The 18,217-nt window shown below is 43.1% G+C and overlaps 1 protein-coding gene and 1 long non-coding RNA gene across 2 annotated transcripts in view; one reads left to right on the top strand and one right to left on the bottom strand.

The window, feature by feature from the left end:
* Nucleotides 1-5,888, bottom strand: part of NDUFV2 (NADH:ubiquinone oxidoreductase core subunit V2) — a 31,261-nt gene extending 25,373 nt beyond the window's left edge. The window contains exon 1 of the mRNA XM_061168975.1: nucleotides 5,752-5,888. Coding sequence (XP_061024958.1) covers nucleotides 5,752-5,805 — 54 coding nt within the window. The 5' untranslated portion in view covers nucleotides 5,806-5,888. The remainder of the gene's footprint in view (nucleotides 1-5,751) is intronic.
* The window catches only part of LOC133074974 (uncharacterized), a 50,019-nt gene continuing 37,202 nt past the window's right edge, over nucleotides 5,401-18,217 (top strand). Inside the window, exon 1 of the long non-coding RNA XR_009697305.1 lies at nucleotides 5,401-5,840. This is a non-coding gene — a long non-coding RNA (uncharacterized LOC133074974). The remainder of the gene's footprint in view (nucleotides 5,841-18,217) is intronic.

The following is an 18,217-nucleotide window of genomic DNA, read 5'->3' as shown; positions in this document are numbered from 1 at the left end:
AAAAAGTATAAACTACCATCCCAATATATTCAATATAGACATTAATGAAAATACTAGATGGTCTTAACAATTAAAAGTGCTTATCTGTTATTATGATATTAACAAGATGATAAGGGACTCTTATTTTACATTTTGTTTCTTATATTTTTCTCTATTTTCTAGGTTTCTTTTAGCATGAATTGACAAACTGAAAAAAATTCTTATTTAAAACAAAACGTTCATCAACTACAAAATGAAACATCTACTGTTAATCCTATTTCTCCTTCCAATTTCCCAGTATATCAAAATAAACACCACCAATCTCTAAGTTAGAATAGCTTCAGTTTTGATCCTTTCCTCATTATTCCAGGATATGTCACATACTTTACTTAAAAATATACAGATAATCTTGAAAATTGGTCTTGAGGCCTATATAGCGGCATACTGGAAAATCTATTTTGAGGCACTCTCTGGCTGACCTGTAACTCTGCATATGCACGTGAATTTACACACACACACACACACACACACACATACATTCTCTCTCTCTCCCCAAAATAAAGTGTTTTAAAGTCCAAATCCTTGAAGATAGACTACATACTGATTGAGAACAGTCAGGAAAAAGTAGTTAAGTTACAGAAACGCTGGAGTTTCAGATATGATGATGATGATGATTTTTTTTAATGGAAGATTTGGGTTTAGATCACCATGCTGCCACTTGCTAACGTGTGACCTTGCACAAGTCACTTAATTTTTTTGTGTCAATTTCTGTATCTGTAAAAACAGGGATACATACTTATTGAAGTATTTTGAGGTTCAAATAGGTACTATATAACCTTATCTCTGAAGATACTATAAACCTGTCAAAGCGTTACTTCATCTGCCTAGCTGATATGGGGATAAAACATTTAATAACTGAACAATGGAAGATTTAAACTGCATTTTGAGAACAACTGTGCTGTGTTAGCTAACTAACACAGAGTCACTGTCACTACTTGCCTGCTGTAAGTCTTCTCCCTTCCTTCTTAAACCCTGAAAAAGAAGCTAGAATTGAAACCCACTATTAATTCTTCACTATCAAATTATATTCTTGTTTATGAAAAAAAAAGTTTCTTGACTTTTCATTTGGAGTTCAGTGAATTCAACTGGAATTCACTGAAGTATAGACATTTTCAGAGTCTAATGAGTAACTAGACTCCAGTCTAGTGAAAAGCCTAGACTCTATTCTAAGCGGGGGGAAAATTCAGCTTACTCTTCAAATCAGTCCCGCCTAGCTAAGTTGTTCTTTTCCAGTTCTAAGACGATTTCGTCCTAGAATGCGTCTTTCTTCTAAAAGTGAAACTGAATTCAAATGGCCCATTAAGTAGGGAAAAGACTACTTATAATTCAAACTTTTTTAAAATTGAAGTAGAGTTGATTTACAATGTTATGTTTCAGGTGCACAACATAGTGATTCACTGTATTTATATATATATTTATACATTATACTTTTTATATATATTTTTAAAGTTATAAAATATTGGCTATATTCCCTGTGCTGTACAATATATCCTTGCAGCTTATTTATTTTATATATAGTAGTTGTAACTCTTAATCCCCTACCTCTATCTTGCCCCTCCCCTCTATAATTCAAACTTTTAATATCTTATTTATTCCTTTATTGGAAATGCCTGATGTGGATATTATAATGAATGTAGTAAAATAGGTGAAGTTCCTAAAGATATCAAAAAACAGGGCAGCTTTGAAAATGGCCACGTGCTAACTTGCTATGAATGAGTAACAGTGTATGCCCAGTCGAAAAACAAATGAGGGCTTTTATCAGTTTACCTTCACTATTTTGCTTGCCTTTGTTTTATAAACAAATTGAGCCCTTTCTCTACTATTTTGAAGAAATCACCTTTGACATTAAGTTGCTAAAATTCTGTGTTAATGTATACATATTTAGGTTTTCCGTAAGAACAGAAGAGCTGCATTTACTGTTTAAAAAAAAAAAAATTTAAAAAAACACACAGCATATATAGGGATACAGATTAGAAATGAAAAGGCCTGCCTCCCTTGGCTCACAAAATCCCCACATAGGTATTATTATCATCCCTTGTTTTACAGATATGGAAACTAAGGCTCAAAGAAGGAAAGAAAAGAACTTTCCCTAGATCACACAGCTAAATACATGAAAAGTCAATCACAGGTTTTTCTGACTTGAGGACACGCCTTAACCACTAAAACTAAGTTTTGTGATATATTCAAATATACATAGGAGAGTTTTACAAATGTTCTCCAAATAAAGTTCCATCAATAATTTAACTAAAAATGTTAATTTGGATTAAAGAAATATAAGTGATTTTACTAGCATTGTGAGAGAATTATCAAGTAAAATTTGGCCAAATTTTATATTATAGAAAAGCTAAAACGAACAATTCAGGTATTAAAGGAGCATTATAGATTAAGATAACCATATTAATGGTCACAATATTCGTGATTACTTTCAGCCATCTTGCCCATAAATTAAACAAAGCATTCTTTACATATCTAAAATCCAATATGGATACCAATAACACTCCAATGTCCTAAGGAGAAGAATACTTCATAGAAATGAAATGTCCAAACATCATTTCAGTCAGTCTCACCTTCACCAATTACTATAACCTTAGGGAGGCTGCTGTGCTTCTCTGCACCTAGGTTTGCTCATCTATAAAATAACAGGAGTACCTATCTTAAAGTGTTAAGAAGATTAAATGAGATGAAGTGTTTAGCATACTATTTTTATCCTTACACTGGAGACTGAGTTCACATCTCCAATATAAAGATCTGAGTCTGGAGAGTGCAATAGTGGCCCACTGAACCTCAGTGAATAAACTTAAAATGCGTTCATTTTCTCTTTCCCCTAAACTGTTTAAGGCTGTGGCAGGCAAGAATAATGGTGCCCCAAAGATACCCACATCCTAATCCTGGGATGCTGTGAATATGTTAGTATACACAGCAAAAGAATACTACAGTTGCAGATGGAATTAAGGTTGCTAATCAGTTGATCCAAAAATAGGGAGATTTTCTGGATTATCAGGGTGGGCCCAAGGGCTCTTAAAACGAAGAGGAGTGAGCAAAGTTAGAGCAGGGTCAGAATGGTATGTGAGGGCTTGACCTGCCCTCGCTGGCTTTGAAGATGGAAGGGGGCTATGGACCAACAAAGAAGGGCACCTTCTAGAAGCTAGAAAAGCCAAGGAAACAGGTTCTCCCCTAGAATCTCCAGAAAGGAAGGTAGCTCTACCAACACCTTGGTTTTAGCCGAGTGAGACCCATGTCAGACTTTTAACCTACACAATCATAAGATAATAAATTTGTGTATGTCATCAAATTTGTGGTAACTTGTTAGAGCAGCAATAGAAAACTAATATAAATGCCCTCTAATCTCACTTTTCCTCCTCCCTCCCTCCCTCCCTTCCTCCCTCTCTCTCTCTTTCTTTCTTTCTAAAGAACTGGGTTAATGTCCTAGAGCCAAAATGTAGATACTGCAAAATGAATGGAATCTCTAATGGAATGGGAAAACGTTTCATTCTACTAAACTTAAAATTTAGGAAGAAAAATGCCACCAAAGAACGTTCTACTTCTAGTATGGCTGAGTAGACTATTATCAGGCCAAACCACTGGGTAACAACTATGAACTCTGGACAAAATATTTTTAAAAAAATTAAAAACCAAAAATCTTTCTGAAGGCACTGAAGAACAACCAAATGCAGGCAGACACATGAAAGGAGTCTAGACTTAGAAGAAGCCAATAAGGGTTCTTTTTTTTTTCTTTACATCTTTTACCGTGAAGGCAGGCCCCAGTCTATCCCATGCTGGGCAGCTAAAACTCCAAGAGAAAACCTGCAGCCTTAATGTCTTGAAGTACCACAGGAGAGGCTGGGACAACCACAGGAGAGGCATAGGCAAGTGGGAAATCCCAGAAAAGGAAAAGCCAGAGAGGAGAAGCCCCCAATTCTGTGGCTGACTCCAAACATGCGTGCACACAGGGCAGACTCCAAACAGCCCAGCTAAAAGAACGGAACCAATATTTGAGCCGCTGCCCACAAGGCAGCCAGACTGCAGTTCAAGTTAATTGCCTGCCTGCAACAACTACAACAAAATACTCTTTGGAGGAATTAAAAAGATCTAGAGCCTCTATGACATCATTCACAATGTCCAGGATACAATCCAAAATTACTCAACATAAAACAACAAAAAAGGAAAACAACCCATTTTCAAGAAAAAAGACAATGGAGATTACCAAACAATAATTTCAAAACTGCTACAACAGTGCTTAAGGACAGAAAGAAAAACATCTTCAATAAATGAAAAATAGAAACAGAAACTATAAAAAAGGAACCAAATTAAAATTCTAAAACTGAAAACACAATCCTTGAAAATGCCACCACAACTCTCTCACCCCTACGAAACTAATTAGTGGCTTGGGAGAGAGGCAGTGATGAGTTGTAAAATGGTGTCAACATTACAGAAAACATTGGGCAATTACTGAAGATGGAAATAAACCTATTCTGAGTAGCTAATGCTCCATATTTCATAATTTTTAGGCAATTCTTGACAATCGCTCAATAAGGTATTACTGCACTTTACAGAAAAGAAAAATAGAGCTCAAGGAGATTAAGAAATATGGCTCAAGGTCACACAATTAGTGTCTTCCCCTAGACACAGTACTAAATTCTGGATATTTTTAAAGCAATGACAAGCTGAATAAAAGCCTGTGGCTGAAGAAATTGGCAGCTAGCTAATAAAGGAGCAATTATAACAAAATAAGCAATTTCTTTGAAAATGTAAATGATTTCCTTAAATGTTTCTCTTTTAGGAAAGGAACTTTCTTGGTGAGACCACTTTACTCACATCTTTCCTGACTTTTGCTAGGTCATTCTGATATCCCACTATTTGTAAAAGGCTAGAAGGGCCTGGTTAGAAGGGCAGTCACGGAATGTCACCTGTCATTATTAGTATCCACATTGTTACCTGGAGCCCAGCAGGTAACAGTAGAACCTCAAGCGTTTACTGAAAACCAAACTCTACAAATTGGAATATTCCCACTTGACAGCCGAGGACACCAAGTGAGAACAATAAGAGCCTAAAGGCACAAAGGTGGAAAGACGGTGCACCCACCATCCAAACTCAGGTCTCCCTGCAAGGCCCTGAGCTCATCCTCCGCTACTGCGCACCACCGCCCTCCCTTCTGCCGAGAACTGATTCAACCTTTCTACGTTACTGCTGGGGGAAAGGCTGCTCTCCTTCCGGTAAATGCCCCGCCGTCATCCTCGTCATTTCTGGAACACGTTCTGTTAAGTTAGTGCGAACGGGTGTTTCACCCCGAGAGTCAATGTCCTTTCTAGAGACGGGCTTCGATGTCAGGAGCACGAGCGGCCCCGACGTCCTCCGGGTGCGGGACGCGGTGACGCCATCACTCGGCCAACTTCCCCACCTGCCAAGGGCAGTGCTGCTAGGGGATCCTGGGGCCGCCCCGCGCAGAGACTCGGCCTGCTAGGCGGGCGGAGGTCCCGGCACCGCCCTCCCGCCTCCCTTCCGGAAGGAGGCCTCGCGCCCGCCGCAGCCGCACCGCCGACCCCCTCGCTCCGCGGCGACGCGGCCTCCCTGAGGAGGGCGAAGGCCGCGGTGTCCTTGCCGCCGCCCGGGGTCCCGTCCGGGGCCCTGGGCTCCCGCGTGCCCGCTGCAACAGGAGGCGCGGAGAGAGGGGGAGGGCGGCGGCAGCGCCCGCGCTCATTCGAGCCTCCTTACCCACTGGGTGGCGAAGCCGGCCGCACGGGCCCGAAGCGCCGCGGAGAAGAACATGACAGGCCAAACTGCGGTCCTTCGGGCCACGCCAGGTACAGTCCCGAGCGCCCGGCACGCACGACGTGCGCGCCCCCGAGCTCACCCCGCGCGCCCAGGGCGGCGGGGGCGTGCGGGGGCGGCTGGGGCCAGTGGGCGGAGACTTCCGGGGCAGGGGCGGGGCCAGGACCCGCCGGCGCCCTAGAAGGCGGGTTCCGCGGGCCGCACCCGGGGCCCCCCGCCTTGAAAGATGTCTCCTGGCAGCGCCTTGCGCTCCGCCGACCCGGATTTTTGGGGTGAGCCTCCCTCCTGGAGCCTTAGGAGGATTTAGCCGCCTCCTTTTTGATTGGGGTTGCCTAAAAAAAAATTCCGCTCCGTTCCCCTATAAGTAGTATGTTACGAATTGCAGAATTGAAGATACAGGGGCTGCCCCCCAGTGAGCTGGGCATAGACACCAAATGCCTTGGTTCCCGTTGTTTTGCTTTAGAGGTGCGTGCCTACGTATTTAGGGACGAAATAATATGAGGTCTGGAATTTGCTGCAGAGTAACGGGCCGTGAGTGATGACTGCCTGAAGCTGCGGGGTAGTGCTCGTTACTATTCTCGGCTCTTCGTACGTGTTAGAAATTTTCCATAATAAAACTTTCCAAAGAGAAAAAAGCCACTTCCTTCTTGATGTTTTTTTGGTCATCTCTGGAAATTCCAGCAAGTATTTATTCGGTAATAGCTCTGATCTGCAGAGCGCCGCTTCCTGCTGTGGGGAGTTGACCACGCACTTCCCTCTTGATTTCTCCCTTGACTGCCTTTCCTTGTACGTCCTGAACCCACTCGCTTCCTTTTGCCCATTTTCTTTGCTATAATAAACTTGTGAATGATTTCTGGAACTTTCATATCAGTACAGGGAGTTTTTAAAAAACTTACCCCTCATTAATTTAAAAACTCTAAAATATTCAGTTGCAACGCCTTATGAGTCATATTTTACAAATTAGGGAATTGGAGTCACAGAGGGCTGCCAGCCAGTAGCTAGGAATAGACACCAAATGCCTTGGTTCCCATTCCTTTGCTTCATCTTTTGTATTAGTGTGCTTCCCCTAAATTGGCTTCAGTAGTTCCTTTTAAAAGGGAACATTCTGGGCCTCAGTGTTGATTTAAGCTATTTTATTATAACATTACCTAAATATAGATACACCTAACACTATTATACACATAACACTATTCTTACAGTTCTTATATAACTAAAACCAAAACATATCACAAATACATAGAAACTTAGAAATGGATGATGTTGATTGACATGGCATGGGTCTTTAAATCTGGCATGCATGCTTTTACTGGACTCTTAGGGCCTTCTCTAGCCTCCTGGCCTAGTCTTCATGATACCTTTCCTAAGTACACCTGGCTCCACTTTCATCACCACATTTACCACAGCTTGTAACCACCAAAGGTGCAGAATCCTGCCCTCCCCAACCCATTCAGTTCAACAACCTGTACTGTGCCTGGCATGTGGGAGGAATTCAATATTTCTTGACCATGAAAATCTTAACCACAGTGCAAATATATTTGACCTCTCTGAAAGGGCCGTATGTCTGCGTGGATTTAGGCTTATATGCATGTGTATCAGTGAGAGTGCTTTTCCATGCAAGTAACAGGAAACCTAACTGAAGTAGATTAAACAGTACTGGGTTCATGATCTCCCACAAAAAGAATTCCAGAGGTAGAGAAGTTCCAATATTAGATAATTCAGTTACTCAAGGATGTCCTTAAAAACTTGAGTGCCTTCCATCTTTTACTCCTCCATACTCAGCTAGGACTCCTATGATGGTTACAAGATGGCTACAGCAGTTCCAAGGACCGTATGCAGATGACAACACTCCTAGGAGAAAAAAGTCTTACCTTTCAAGGAAGGGTCCCAGATGTTCCTCCAGCAGACATTATGAAACACCTGTAAAAATGACATGAAACACCTGTGAAATGCTTTTAAAAGTACCTAGCTTAGAGTAGGTGTTAGCATGGGGTCTTCCACGGTAGAGCAGTCTCTTTGGAGGTGACAATCTGTAGAGAACGTGTATATTTCATTGGCGTCTAACAGTAAGCAAGGATTTAGCAGGTGTCCCTACTTTCTGTTACTTAGGAGTAAAACCAAAGAGTGCAAAGAGTCATGCTTAAAATATTAAGGATCAGGGTTAAGGGAGTGTCTAGCCTGTTAAAACTTTTTCAACAATGATACAGAAAGTAAAATGCTTTTAGTTCAACATTCAACTGCCAGTAAGTGTGACACCACTCTGTTCAGCAGTCCAAAAGATGCCCAGGGTGACTTTGACTTATCGTTAACCCAAATAATTCTCAAGTGCAAATGTCAGGATTAATATCTCTTACACCCAGTAATGTGAGTTCATTTCTAGAGCCATCCCACTGCACAATCAACTATTCTTCCCAAAGTCCTTAGGCTAGAATTGTGGGGACTGTTTGAAAAATCCCTGCTCTTCCTCCCGCTTTTTTTCTTTTTTTTTGATGCGGACCATTTTTAAAGTCTTTATTGAATTTGTTACAATATTGCTTCTGTTTTATGTTTTGGTTTTTTGGCCGGAGGCATGTGGGATCTTAGCTCCCCAACCAGGGATCGAACCCATACCTCCTGAATTGGAAGGCAAAGTCTTAACCACTGGACCGCCAAGGATGTCCCCCTCCCACTTTCAAAGTCATTGTTTCTGAGCACAGACCCACATGGACATCAGTGATTTCAAATGTTAGTGACCTAACCCTGTAGGCTTGATTGAAGCTGGCTTGATTACATACATGTAATGGACATCATGGCTGCCTGGTTAGGGTATATTCCATTATTCTAAGTTAGTGCTATTGCCATAAGCCCAGGGAAGTTGGCCCTAACTATAGTGGCCAACCCTTTAATTAAAGAATGCATGTGTTTGGGACTTCCCTGGTGGTCCAGTGGGTAAGACTCTGCGCTCCCAAAGCAGGGGGCCCGGGTTTGATCCCTGGTCGGGGAACTAGATCCCGCATGCCGCAACTAAGAAGTCCACATGCTGCAACTAAAAGATTCTGCGTGCTGCAACTAAGACCCGGCGCAGCCTAAATAAATAAATAAATAAATAAATAAAATATAAAAAAAAAAAGAATGCATGTGTTTGGGGGGTGGGAGATGGGGCATTGGGTGCCAGGGCAGCTAGAATAAAGTTGGGGGGAATGACCAAATGTGGGAACTTTGGCTCTGCAAACCCTATGATTTCTTCTCCATTTGAAGCATCACAAATTGGGGCTATTGAGGACATGGCATCATGGAAACCATGAGCTTTGTCATCAGAGGGACTTGGATTTGAATTCTGACATCACTTACTAGATTCTGTGAAGGTTTGGTCCTCAATTTCTGAAAGTATAATTGGAACATTAAACCACTCAGTTTATGGAAAATGATTAAGGTGGTTCCTGGCAAAAAGTTCTTTCTAGTACCTAACAGGTGGTTCACCTCATCCGTGGAACGCTTTAGTCAGAAATTCTAAATTGCGAAGATCTCCTAGGTCGCATCCTACTTACTAAGGCGGCCTCCGGCAGATCACTGTGTACGCTGCCGGCTCTAACAATGCCAACCGGCCTGCCTCGCCTGGTTTTCTAATGAATAATGTGAAATGCAGGCCCAGTCCCGCTTTAAGGGAAGAGGAGCAACTGAGAGCCAGTTGTTATGAAGTCAAAACTCGAAGGAAAAAAAGGGGATCACGCTTTTTGTATGTGCATAGAAAAAAATGCAGAAAGGTACACATCAAAATGTTAAATCTCTCTGGGTGATGGGATTAAAGATAATTTTCATTTTTTTAATTTACACCCTTTGTACTGTCTGAATTTATTTCAATTAACGTGTTATTTTCATTACATGAAAAATAAAGCTGTGTTCATTTTGAGAAACAGTCTAAGAAAAAAAAGGTAAAAATGAATAATTTTTAAAAAAATAGTTTTCTTTTATACTCACTTCTTTTTAGTGGATGAAAACCTTCAGAGCTGCTTCTTTAACTGCTACTGATTTTTGTTCAGGTCTTCATTTAGGGCTGGGAAGAGGGAGACGGACCATTTCTTAGGCTCTTTGGGGAGTTTTAATTCTAGGCAGAAGCAGCAGCTCTGGACTCCTTAAAATCGCTGTGCGTATCTGAATTCATGTCTTCCTTGACCAGTTACAAAAGTATTAACAGAAACTTTGTTTAAACAGCCAATGCTCCTTGCTTATGTAAAATATTCCTTGACTAAGAAAAATGATCTTGCATCTCTTTACTTCATTTGCTTCATATTCTTGTGTGGTTGGTATAAATAGCCTAAGCTGCATAATGAAAGAGTGGTCAGAGCAGAGTGAAATGGGTCAGGAAAGACTTTCATTCATCCATGTGCTGTACAAATGTATTTTCAGCCCCTATTAATGGGCTAGGCTCCAGGGCTCTGAAGATAGAGATGCGGAAGATTGTAGTCCCTTCTTGGGAAGACCTTACACACTGCAGGGAAATGATTATAAAGTAAAGTGTATGTGCAGGATGAATGGAAACTTAGAGGGAGGGTGCCAAGTCTTAACTGGGGGAGTTCATGTCCACTGACACTTGAAGGCTTTGTAGGGATTTTCCTTAAATAGGGTTTCTTGGGGACAAGTTTTCACCTGAAAGAGGTGAAAGATAAGTGTTGTTAGAGAGCAGCTAAAAGGTCCAGGTGGCAAATAACTAACCTCCTAAACTGATCCTGCTAATAAAAAAGGTTAGAGGAGACGTATCCCCACTTCCTCTGGGGACCACTTCCTACCGGGTAAAACCAGGGCACATAACAAAGGCACTTGATCCCCGTGCTGGGCCTTCATGGAACGGGGTGCTTTTGGCACGACTTACACACTGTGTGCCACCTGTGTGTGTTAATGTCAAGACAAGGAGCTGTGGTTCCAGGGCGGTGGAAGGACAGGAATGGTTGTACAGATTCAGAGACAGCCTGATTTGATGAGTCCTGGTATCAGCATTTCAGAGCAGGAAAGACTAGAAAAGATCTGGTCCAATCTCCTCACTTAAAAAAAAAAATTACTGAGATGGCCAAGCTCTTAACAACTGCCCTATTCTTTAAAAATAAATTATTAAATGTAATGTTCTGTGAAATGGTGCTCTAGTACACTCTGTAAAACTTAACGAAAAGACTCATTTTGTTCATCTGGGGAGTAGAGTGGTAATGCTCTGTTTCCTAGCTGGAGCCCAATGCATTTCTTGTGTTTATACAGTCAAAGGTCAAAAGCTGACTAAGAACAGATGGGCCCTTTCCTTTTGCATCACTTTTCAACTTTTCAAAGAACTTAAAATGAACTATCATTTTCCATTATTTACTTAAGGGATTTGTTTTGCAGAATGTGTAGCTCTTGGGAATCCCCCATCGTTCTTACGAAGCACACAATCTGATTCTTCCTCATCTGTCAGCATCTAAGGAATGCGAGTATCACTATGCATGGTGTAAATCACCCAAAACAGAATAAGAGGGCTGAGTTGTCCAGTAACGTGTGTGACTTTCCACAAATATCTGATGTATAGAGTCAGGAAACCACTCTTCCCTGAGATAGAGGAAATGATAGAAATGGAGTTAGAGCGAAAGGGGGTGGGGGTGGGGAGAGAGAGAGAAATGGGAGAATGTGTATCAGGCCAAGGATTAATTTCTCTGAATAAGAAAACCTTCTTTTCTAACCAGCATTTCATCTGAGGTAAACAAAGGCACATTCTTAAAACCCACTGCAACCCCCAGACTTCCAAGGGCTTACAAAAATGTATAGCTTGCATTCTGTAGAAAAGGGTTTGCAATAATTTCCACATGGATTCACTCTTCTGCTAAACTCCAACTCAAAACCTCTGTGACATGCCACACCTCAGAGTACATGCAGCACCTCAATCCTTGCTAGTGAACCTCTCTAGATAAACCTAGATTCTAAATTCTATTTGCCCAATAACTGCGCTATAAAGATCAATCTGATGGTAATAGCAAGTGCAGATTTTACTGGATACCATTTCTGTTGGTCCACGTTATAGGTTTTCTCAGATTAGCATTTTGAAAGGTACTGAATAATGAATACACCAGAGCCAATATAGGGATAGCCTGGCTGACATTCATTCAATCAAGTATTTGTTTAGGTTGCTACAATAGTAAACTTCCTCTTTCCGTGACTACTTTCTAAATTGGCATAATATTTTGTTAAATCTGTAACCCATGTGGAAAAAGTCCTAAGAGGGACAGGCTTTGTTATTCACTAAACCAGCGGTTCCCCAACCTTTTTGGCACCAGGGACTGGTTTCATGGAAAGCAATCTTTCCTCGGACGGGAGGCAGGGTTGGGGGGGAGGGTTCAGGCGGTAATGCGAGCGATGGGGAGCGATGCGGAGCAACGGGCAGCGATGGGGAGCTGCAGATGAAGCTTCGCGTGCTCACCCGCCGCTCACCTCCTGCTGTGCGGCCCGGTTCCTAACAGGCCCCAGACTGGTACTGGTCCACACTACACCATTCCTCAATCCATTCAGTGTTTGCCAACTTCCTCTCGTGAGTCAGGGAAGGGGCAATAGGTGTTGACGATATCGAGATTAAGGACACAGCCCTGCCTTCAGGGAGCTCACATTCCAGCTACTAGTACATGACTGGGTTCTTAGGTGGATTTGTCCACTGAATAGAATGGAATGTATGACACCAAACTCTCCTAGTACATGGTCAGCCCCCTTTGAAATCTAATGTTCTTTTGCTGTGATGTAGTTTTGCTACTTGGCCTGTTGTTTTAGGAATAATAAACATGCAAAACAACAGACACTATTGAGCACCTAGTATAACCAGGTGGTAAGGACACCATGGCAGGCCCCCAATTATCCCCACTTCCTTGTATTCATGGCCTTAAATAATCTCCTCCTCTTAAGTGTGGTCTGTATCTAGTGACTTGCTCCTAACCCATAGAATATGGCAAAGGTGATGGATGTCATTTCTACGATTAGGTTAGGAAAGACTATGGCTTCTCTCTCTGTTGCCTTCTTGGCTTCCATGCTTTGGTGATGCAAACTGCCGTATTGGAGAGGCCCACCTGGCAAGGACCTGAGGGTAGCCTCCAGCCAACAGCCATCTCAGAACTGAGACCCTCAGTTTACCGGTCCATGAGGAACTTAATGCTGCCAACAACCATGTGAACTTGGAAGCAGATCCTTGCCCAGGCCTTCAGATGAGACTCAAGCCTTGGCTGACATCTTGATTTCAGCTTGTGAAGGGCCCTGAGAAAGAGGACCTGGGCAGGCTGTGTCCAGATTCCTGACTCATAGAAACTGTGACATAATACATGTATCTTGTAAGCTGGTTAAGTTTTAGGGTAATTTGTTATGCAGCAATAGATGTGTAATATGGAAACTATCCCTGTTCTTAAGAGTTGGTAGGATAGATGGAGTCAGACAGAACAGTAACTATAGCACAATGTGAAAAGAAGTGCCATCTTCAGTAACTTGGCAGAGGTTGAAATCAGGGACTCAATTCTGTGATTCTGGTATTTCAATTCTAGTCTCAGGCTAACTTGATTTATGTTCTTACAGATTTTTCAGCTGGAAAGGCTCATAAGCAACCCCATCCCTTTAGTTCTTACCCTGTATCCCACCTGAAAAGAAGAATAATGGTACATATTGGAATTGCCCAACTTGATGGCGTGTTCCTTGAGGGTAGGAAGAATGTTTTACACTTAGCGCTCTTTTAAGCATCTAGTTCCTGCTGTTTTGTATGAGGGGAAGGCTCGCAAAATATGAATGATGAACTATATCCTCATAGTTAGTAAAAGAGCAAAAAACACATGAAAGACCTTTGAATTCCCTGAATGACCTGGTGCATGTACTGGAGATAGGGTGGAGGTGGGGAGCTGCCAGAGCAGTCCTATACAGGGCTATGATGACAGTTCATAAGCCAAACATAAGAAACCTTGGAAGACTTCCGCAGGTAATACTTAGTGTGATGCTGCATACTTCCTCCAGAAGCTTTCCAGAATCACTGAAACGGCAGCTTTGAGTGTTATTTTAACTGACTGTAGTGGACGCCGCCTGTGTTCTGCTTATACCCCCTGGGTACGCACCATCACAGTATATTTTATTTATTTATCTTTTAAAATTTTATTTATTTATTTTTGGCTGTGTTGGGTCTTCATTGCTGCACGTGGGCTTTCTCTAGTTGCGGTGAGCAAGGGCTACTCTTCGCTGCGGTGCATGGGCTTCTCATTGTAGTGGCTTCTCTTATTGCGGAGCACGGGCTCTAGGTGCGTGGGTTTTAATAGTTGTGGCTCATGGGCTCTAGAGCGCAGGCTCAGTAGTTGTGGCACACGGGCTTAGTTGCTCCACGGCATGTGGGATCTTCCCGGACCAGGGCTCGAACCCGTGTCCCCTGCATTGGCAGGCGGATTCTTAACCACTGCGCCACCAGGGAAGACCCCTCACAGTATATTTTAGAACAACCTTACTGCAAGCACCCACTGCTCTCCCTGTGAGGGCTGCAGCCAGAAGTGCAATGCAGCCCTCAGCCCATGACCATGAGACCGGGAGGAATCCCCAAGTGTCCTCACCCTCCTTTGGTGGGAGGACTCTGAGCTGTGTTCTACACTCTCATCCATAGCTCCCCAGTGGCACTGAACCCTGGGGCCACCCAGGGGTAACCCACTCAATAACACTTCCTTGGGTCACCCCTCAAATCAACTACTTGGTCTCAAATTTTCATCTCAAAGTTGGCTTCTGGGGAAACCCAACTGAAGACCCTAGTGAACAAATAAAGACCGGAACCTAAAGTCAGAGTCTAGTTGCATTAGTCCCGCTGAAGCTGTCTTGCTCAAGAACTAGACATAACTTGGTGAAGAGGGATCCAGTGAAGAATGCTGGGTGGGGGTGTGCACGACTTCTAAGCTGACTTGCTCCCTGGGGTGGGATGAACATGAGGGCTCAGATCCAGCTGCTGGTGCTGAGAGAAAATTGGGCTCCAGGGCTGTAGCCAAAGGGTGTGGCAACAGGAGACTGCATTTTATGTCAGCAGCTGGCTGCAGAGACCGGCCTGCAGGAGTCCAGTCCCCTATCAGACAGGAGAGCACAGTGGCGGTGAGTTCAGGTGGTGTTTGGACGTCTAGGCAGCCAGCAGTGATGGAGAACATTGTCAGGGGGAGCTGGACTCCAGCACTGAGTCAGGGTCCAGGGCAGGGGGCTTCCCTTCTCTGAGGATGAGCTGCGGAACAAAGCAGCCCCAGTCCTAGAGAGAGTCTGGTGCTGACCATGAAATAACAAATGAACTCAGGCTACAGAACAAAATAGAAGTGAGTCTAAGACCAGGGCCTTGGGGACAGTGACAAAGGGCTCTGGAACCAGAGACTCTCTGGTTTGGATCCAGGTCCCAGCTTTCCAGAAGGGTGACTTGTTCAGCCTTTCTGAGCTCAGTTTCCTCATCAGTAGAATGACGATAACGGTTCCTCCCTCACGAAGCTGTGGAAGGGTTTTAGCAATAAAATGTGAAGTGGGAGCACGAGGTAAGTGTGTTCTTTCTCTGCCTGAGTAAGCTGGGGCAGCCCGGAGAGGCCACAGCCCCCCTGGAAACAGAACTTGCTTTGAGCACAGAAAGAAGGTAAGGGTGTTCTCAGAAACACGGATGGTCAAGGAACCCCATCCCATCCTTTCTTAGTCATGCTGCTTCCCTGTACCAGCCAACTGCTTCTGCTGAAATGATGCATCCCAGGCAGAGGAGGGAGGAAGCAGCAGGGCTGAAGTCACGACTGGGATGTTGAGCAGGCCGGCACACCTGAGAACAGGTGTGCGCATGTGTGCATGCACCAGACAGGTGGGGCAGAGAGAGGCGGTGGGGAAGGGGAGCCGCAGAGGTTGGCAGGGTGCCAGCTCGTGTATCCCCACTAGAGGTTCAGCACTGAAGGCAGGGTGATGAGGATCGAGGTCCAGATGCTTCCTGCCTAAGGTCGGATTTGTCCTGAAGACTGGCTGAGGTCAAGGCTGGCGACAAGGACCAGACTGCTCCAGCAATGGGGAGAAGAAGGCTGGAGAAGCAGTGAACTTGGAAGGGCTCTACCAGATTTCAGCACTGAGACAGTAAATCTGCCAAGACCCGTGATCAGGGGCCATAATGAACTTCAAGGCACAGTGTTGAACTCAGGTACACAGTGAGGTTCAGGTACTAAATGATCAAGGTGGACCATGGCCAGTGTGCAGAGTGGATGTCAGTGCCTGCTAATTATCAGCCCTGTGTCCAGGGATCTGTCGAAGGGCTTCGTAAGTACATATCTGTGGGTGCTTCAGGTAATGATTAATACATAGGACTTGTGGAATGTTCCATTTCCAAGACACACTTATCAAGCTAAATTTGTATTAAGCCTGTTAGACAGGAGGGGAGGTTACAAAAACCAGAGGAATCTTCTGAGAAAGGTAGCTATTTAATCACAACACTTATGATGCTTGACTCGAACACACTTAAACTGACCTAGAAATCTAGAGAGGAAAAATACAAGCTGTACTTTTCTTACGTACATCTTTGCCTTATCTTTGAGAGATGATTTTTTTAAAATGATTTAGAGTTCCCAATAAATTTTTAGAATATTGACAAATAAAACAGTTGCTAACACCTATGAATCAACACAGAGCCTGGTTTCCTTCAGCAAAGCTGGGAGAAGATTTTAGTCACCCAACCAAGCCCCATCTGTGCCCCAAGCAAGGTCCCAGGAGAGGTGGGTATGCTCTTGCTTTGGCCTCTTGACCTCCTGAGCTCTCCCAGCTCTCCAACAGCAAAAGCCCAAAATAGGGTCACTTCCACTGCTGCAGCTGACTCCAGGCATTATCACCCAAACCAAGACTGAAAGCTCCCCAGTAACACGGCGGGAGTACAAATATTTATTTTTAAATAAATTACTTTTTTTCTGGCTTAATCAAAAAGCTTTTATAAGGTTTGATTTTAAACCACATGCAAATACAGTAATCTCTGAAGGATTTGGCAAAGATTTATTTATTTTCTTCAATTTCTAGTTTTTTAAATGTAGACACAGATTTGCTTAGATTAACATTGATTCTCAGAGCCCCCAAAAGTTCAGCACAAAGGACGATGAGGGGCCTGAAACAGATTGAGCAGGTGTCTCTGACAATGCTGACACGTCCCTGTCTCCTACCCGTTGGAAGTTGAAGCCATTACACTGTGAAAGCAAACACATTTTGGCATCTAAACTCTACTGTGGAGTTTGATTTGCACCTTGGTTTTCTAGTTCCTGCTTCGCAAAGAATAAATAGCAGAGTTCAGTGTAGCCTTTAGTAGACAATCTCCACCGTGTGCAACAGCCAGAGTCCAAGTCTCCATCAAAAGACACTGGTGGCCAGATGCTTTCCAATATGATCCCCAAGCCACTGGCCAGTGATGTGAGAGCAGCAGAGATGGAAGGAAAACCCTTAGAAATTCTGCTGAGAAAATGTCCCCTTTCTTCCTAAGACGCATGTTCCTCCTGCCGAGAGAGGCTGTGTGCTTTGGATGGTGTTTAAAGATGCTTAAAGGCAGTTTTTTGGAGGCGGGGGCAGGGGGGATGTTTTCAGACCGACTTGACCAATCCCATGTCCAGTCTGAGTTTTTCTTCAAAAGCCTTTCAATTTCTTCTCTTGATATAATCTTCTTCGGGCTGAGGGCTGTTTTTCCTCCAACACTGTGGGTGTCTAGTTCAGAAACTACTAGTATCTTGTGGGTCATCACAGTGGACACTCTGGGGGTGACATCATCTAGGTTCATGCTGGGTGTCCAGTAGCGTTTGATCCACGTCATAACTGCAAACAGAAATTGAGGCTGCCTGGGCATATACCCAGAAAAGATGAAAACTCTAATTCAAAAAGATAAATGCACCCCAATGTTCATAGCAGCACTGTTTACAATAGCCAAGAAATGGAAGCAACCTAAGTGTCCATCAACAGATGAATGGATAAAGAAGATGTGGTACATATGTACAATGAAGTATTACTTAGACAGAAAACAGAATGAAATAATGCCATTTGCAGCAACATGGATGGACCTAGAGATTATCATACTAAGTGAAGTAAGTCAGACAGAGAAAGGCAAATATCACATGATTATCATTTATATGTGGAATCTCAAAAAATGATACAAATGAACTTATTTACAAAACAGAAAGAGACTCACAGACATAGAAAACAAACTTACGGTTACCAAGGCGGGAAGAGGGGAGAGGGATAAAATAGGAGTTTGGGATTAACAGATACAAACTATTGTACTATACATAAAATAGATAAACAATAAGGACCTACTGTATAGCACAGTGAACTATAATAACCTATAATAGAAAAGAATATGAAAAAGAATATATATACTTGTATAACTGAATCACTTTGCTGTGCACCTGAAACACTGTAAATCAGCTATATTTCAATACCAAAAAACTTTAAA

The sequence above is a fragment of the Eubalaena glacialis genome, chromosome 15 (genome assembly GCF_028564815.1).
Source record: "Eubalaena glacialis isolate mEubGla1 chromosome 15, mEubGla1.1.hap2.+ XY, whole genome shotgun sequence".
Classification (NCBI taxonomy): Eukaryota; Metazoa; Chordata; class Mammalia; order Artiodactyla; family Balaenidae; genus Eubalaena; species Eubalaena glacialis.
The sequence above is the reverse complement of the archived record's forward strand: the minus strand, read 5'-3'. Positions and strand labels throughout refer to the sequence as shown.